General features: G+C 42.1%; 1 protein-coding gene across 1 annotated transcript in view; it reads left to right on the forward strand.

The window, feature by feature from the left end:
* The first annotated feature begins 1,503 nt into the window (after positions 1-1,503).
* The window catches only part of spns2 (SPNS lysolipid transporter 2, sphingosine-1-phosphate), a 61,966-nt gene continuing 57,723 nt past the window's right edge, over positions 1,504-5,746 (forward strand). The window contains exon 1 of the mRNA XM_077011790.1: positions 1,504-1,953. Coding sequence (XP_076867905.1) covers positions 1,722-1,953 — 232 coding nt within the window. The 5' untranslated portion in view covers positions 1,504-1,721. The remainder of the gene's footprint in view (positions 1,954-5,746) is intronic.

The following is a 5,746-nucleotide window of genomic DNA, read 5'->3' on the forward strand; positions in this document are numbered from 1 at the left end:
CAAATTGTCTGACACATTTGAGTTGTCCATATTTAATTACTTATGTGAAATAAGATATATCTATCTTTTATAGAAAGACCGACGGCATACCTACCTAACGTTATATTAAGAAGACTTTTATATACTAGCACAAATCAAATATTTCAAAGGCAGTGCCATAATAAAGCACAGTAAATTAGAGCAGTAAGGATTTATTACTTGGTTTTCATTCATACATTAATAAATTCTTTCATTAATTCATTAATCAACTCTTTCCTTTATCCGTTTATGTACTTAGTTGTAGGCTATATGTAGTAAATTGATTTTACGCGTTTATCTATTCATGTTTACAGAGATTATAGCAGGTGGTCTCCCAGCCTTCATATCTCCTCATTTCTCATTCAGACACGACGAGCTACAAGTGATTGCCGCCTCGCGAACAAAGGAAAGGTACGGATGGCACAAAGGAAGAGCTTATTGATAAAGAGCTTGAGTTGATCTGACATAATGAATGTGTTTCGGTGAATGTAAGGATTAAGGTATTCTTCTGTTTGATAAGATTAACTGATCTCACGTCAGTCCAGTTTTAAAAGGTAGTTGAAAAAGATTGTAGTTAATAATGTTCAAATTCATACTGCCGTTATCAGAGTAGGCTACATATCTTTAATGATCATTAGGTATTGTATATTATTAACGGAAATAAGTTCTTGCCACGAGTTTGAAGACCTTGAGCTGTCCAGAGTGCTGAAGACGAATCTTTTTTTTTTTAAGCGAAGACGAATTTTGGGGATTATGTCAGGAAATGTGCGATGAAATTCGCTAGTGGATAGTTTCTGTGAAAAACGTGCGTTACTATGTGGCGCTGTAAAGAATGAACAATTATTTAAGCACCGTTGTAGGCTAATTTTTCAAAACTTTAAAGTAAGTCTGTCATACGAATGCTATTTTAAGAGAAACTAAAACTTAAATGTTTTAATATATGTAGGCGACCATTAAACAAACTAAAGCCTCCGTCGCCTACGCTGTGTATGTTAGTTAACGCACAAGTCCAGTGTATGCAGTGAATGCTGTAGTTTCACGTTAGCGATTTTACAGCGCAAATGTCCAATCGATGCCAGCCCATATTAACCAGCTCATATGACACAAACTGCAAAGCAAATCATTAATTAAAAGGCACTCAAAGCCTCGTGCACAGAAACACTAAAGGAGTAAAACTAGTACCATAATATTTCTTTCCACCTTGTCAAAATATATCGCAGATCGCGCCTGCTCGACTGAAGACGTGACTTATTTTCTGTCCAAATAACCGCAGCACACAAGAGACAAAGACACATAAACGCCGAGGGGGGTGCACTATGTCACCTGCAACATTTTGGCCAGACACTCCTGTGTGTAAACCTGTGTGTAAACTGGAGTTGCCATATTTCCACAGTCAGGTGCCACTTCTACTATTCGCTCCTCCCTTAGGGGGCGTGGCTTGGTCTCAGCGCCACCTCCCCTCTCACTATACATGTCAGAGTGAGGGAAAAACGCCTTGAGGATCGCAAGATTCTGTCACTGTATTGACGGTGAAACATGAACCAAGCTCAGCGAGCTGTATTCAAACCATCGTCTTATCAGCTCTGCGATTAGCAGTTTATTTCTTTCCTCTTGTGGAAGAGTGTTACTCTCGCCGTCTCAGACCTCCGTTTCTGCGCTGAGAGACTGTTCAATCGTCGGCGCTGGATCTCTCGTGCGAGAAGATGTGCGTGGAAAGCGATGGATGTGAGATCGAGGGCTGCAGCAGTTCAGACGAGGTGCACACGCTGTCGGGGAGCATGAGCACTACTCTCAAATCCAACCCGGACCTCCATCCGTGCAAGCCCGGGCAGAAATTCCGTGCTGCGTTGCTGCGATGCCGGTCTCCCACCGCCGCCGCGGGAATACTCAGTTTTGGAAACGTTCTCAATTACATGGACAGATACACGGTGGCCGGTAAGACCGATTTTTCCTTTGTGTAGATACATAGCCGTACGAGTAGTGCTGTAACATTTCTTTTATTTGACAGTTTTTGCACTCTAATAGATTAACAAAGAGGTGTCAGCCTTCCTTAGGAGGAGGAAGTTGTTTTAAACAGATTTTAATGATGACTTTGTCCTAAGCATAGGATGCATACTGGAAATTGATTACTTTAAGTCTCAAGTGATTCAATCAAGGCGACGGAATCCCAATCAGTAATGAGGGTCAAAGACCTGGCATGATAACCCAGTGACTCGAAGTTTGAATAAAGACCATTCAAGCCTGAACTAGTTTCAAATTAAACGCTTGTGAATCTCAAATAAAAAGACTGTCAGAAACCAAAAGATAAAAGACGAATCGTGATACCTTAAGTGAAAGTTCGATATGTTTAAATGAATGTCAGACTGGACCGAATTGGCAATCAACGCCTAGCTTACATTTATTCTGGTTAATACTAGCAAATAACTGGGAACAGTCAGACTGAAGTGCAGTGAAGATCTATTCTGCTGTCTAAAATAGGTTCTGACAATTCAGCTATAGGCCCGTGCCCAAGTTATAGTAGTTCTTGTATATGTTGTGTCGGCTCGTGTCGTAAAATCTATATTCCTGAGGTCCCGACTGTGCGCAAAAAAGAATCACATAGCAAATTACAGTAGCTATATTACACTGTATCTGATTTCTAAACCTGTTTATATAGTGTTAGCAGCGTGTGAATGAGAATCATTCTTATAAGCGCAACATTTCTGCAAGAATGCACCCCCCGTCAAGAATGTTTTTGTAACAGAAATGTGCATTTCCCATGTCATTCACACACCGAAATAAAAAAGTGTTCGATACGATGAAGCATGTCTCAATTATCAAAATTAATTCTTCAATGCCAATTAAGTCTAGAGGTCTAAAACCTTTCCCAGTGATGGTGCAGGCAACTACGTTTCCATAGAAACTAGCATTACTTTGCACCAACTGCGTAAAACCTTTGCAATTATATTGATTTGCAATATAACCACTTCCAAGGGAAGCGACGGCCTCTGAAATACGTGAACGCTGTGATTTAACACGCTTATTGACCATACCGTTATTATGCGAGTCGTGGATGGTGATCCTACTTGACATACCAGTTGGTTTTTGTTATAAAATCGCCCCGCAAGAGGCAGTTTTCACGAATAACTAATAGACACGTTTTAAATGCTAAAAGCAATGAAACAACTTCAGGGACTTCAATTTTTTCAACTTTGTGGGAACATCTCGCACAGTATATAGGCTATAGGCTATTGAATTTTACACTATATTATTATTATTATTATTATTAGTAGTAGTAGTAGTAGTATTAGTATTATTGGCTGTTATGGACCATCTAGTTAATGTGCAGTGACAGCGTGCTCTGGGCTACTGTCTCCGCAGTGTCCATTCTCCGTATTTAGCCCTGGACCGTCTCTCCTCCGGCGCGACTCCCGCACTCTGCCCGCCTACAGGCAGGTTTCCAAACACGACGTGGTTAAATACGGCACTGAAAAACGCAGTGTAGAGCATCACTGCGAAGACCGTGGTCGCACATAGCGCTGCTGGGAGAATTACTGACATACCGCAGACTGCTTATCCTAATTGAAGGATGCGTCGCTCTGCTGCTATAAAACTGCTCCAAATCACTCGTGGAATTAACCATGATTTGTAGTACGAACGACGAATTCAGATACCACATTTGATGTAATTATATCGCGATTTATGGGTGTATTGCATTCTGTGACAGGAATATACATGCACATAGCACCCTGTAATCCAAATTATAGGCTTTAAAGAGGGTATCGGCTTGCCGTGGTTGTAGGAGGAGAATCAGAAAACGCTCAGAATTCTGTTGTATACAGTACTGTCGTATAGGCTGTAGTAGGCTGTAGGTGGACACACAATAGGCGCGAGGCGCTAACGCGGGCTTGAAGCCGCATTACGTAAGATTGACCAAAGCAGAGTTTATATCCGCGAGCACCCATCTATTTATGCGGCGTCGTATCTTATCTGAAAATCTCAACGCACTCCTGAATAGTCAAAAAAGTAACTTTTCGTTGTTTCAGTGTTCTTCCACAAAAAAAATCTATCTATAGATCTCTTGGAATTACTCAAAACCAAAACAGTATGTGAGAGAGAATAAGAAATAGGGAGATATAGACTGCAGGGAGATTGCAGCAGAAATTGTGTGTGTTTATGTGTGTGTTTATGTGTGTGTGTGTGTGCGTTTGTGTGTGTGGGGTTGTAGCTGCGTTGTGGATGCTGTGTAGAGCAGAGGGGTTCTCCTGTGCTTCACTGCATGCATTATTCACAAGCCGCGCGTGTGTTTGCGTGTGCGTATACATGTGTGCGGCGTCCCCCAACGCGTCGGGTGGGGGGTGTATATCTGACGCAACCACCCTGCAGTGCTGAGGCTGACCACTCTAGTGGGACTAGGGGGAGGAGAGGGGGTGGTCCCACATGGTCCTGGAGAAGACCGTTCCATTCCTGTCCAATCATTTCCACTGCAGTCAGACTGCAAAAACATCACAGTAACGTGTGTGTGTGAGAGAGAGCATGTACACGTTCATGTTTGCTGTTCTGGATAACATGATGTGGCTACTATCTAAGAAGGAATCCTCCCCTATTTTGTTGCTCAAAAGAATCATATCATATATATAAAGATATGAAAAGTGTAACGAACAGGAAAGAGAGAGAGAGAGAGAGAGAGAGAGAGAGAGAGAGAGAGATAAACTTTACTTTCTTTAGTTCACTGTAGCTGTACCTACCACAAACTACACATCTGCTCACTCTTAATTTTAGCCCCTAAAGTTAAATACATATAAAAATGTATGTCTGGTGTTTTTTTTTTTTTTTTTTTTTTACGTTTATTGACTTTTCTGTGTAGCTTTTTTTACCCAAGAAAAATCGAATGGATGTCATCTTCATGCCTCCCGTTGATGAGATAATTGGACTGGCCATTAGAGTCGTTTGTCGTCCATAGCCGGTTCGTGGTCCCGCCGATCTGCTTCAGGCATCGGGATAAGAACACACACACACACACACACACACACACACACACACACACACCACACAGACCACACAGGCCCCAGGAGCATTGTGATTGGATTAAGCTGTTAATCTTCCAGCAAAAGAAAGTTCTGAGGGTGGAAACATAAAAAACATACAAAAATAACCAACAAACAGTAACAAAAACAGAGAAGATGCGCTGGACGAGTTTTTTCTTACGATTTCACAAAGCCGTTTCAGTGCTCACTGCTGGGTTTGTGTTTTTATGGTCTGTATCTTCACGAGCGGCAGTGGCGTGCACACAGCCAGCCCAAAATGGCCTGCCTGCGTCAGCCAAAAACAAATGAAAAACTCAGCCTTGTAAAAAGCTTGGCGTATCCGCTTGGGTTTTCTCCACTCTGGGGTTTCTGGCTCGGCTCCCGTGTCTAATTGGTGGAGTGAGGTTCTAATTTGGCCATTGACTACAAAGACGGTACAGTAGGCTAGTGCAAAGACTGTTGTGAGAATGAAAATGGAAAGCTACAGTGTTTTGGACGGTTATTGTGTGTGTGTGTGTGTGTGTGTGTGTGTGTGTGTGTGTGTGTGTGTGTGCGTGCAAGTGTGTTTGTGTAAACCTTGCTAAGATACAGTGTGTGTTTGGTTTGTATGGTTTTTGCACTCCAGGGCTGAGCGTCTGTAGTATCACCAAGGCCCTTGGGACAGTCCTCCATGCCTGTCAGACCTCATATTTCCCAGGAAAAAAAACACCCTCATGTTTTCA

This window comes from Brachyhypopomus gauderio, chromosome 7 (genome assembly GCF_052324685.1).
Source record: "Brachyhypopomus gauderio isolate BG-103 chromosome 7, BGAUD_0.2, whole genome shotgun sequence".
Taxonomy (NCBI): Eukaryota; Metazoa; Chordata; class Actinopteri; order Gymnotiformes; family Hypopomidae; genus Brachyhypopomus; species Brachyhypopomus gauderio.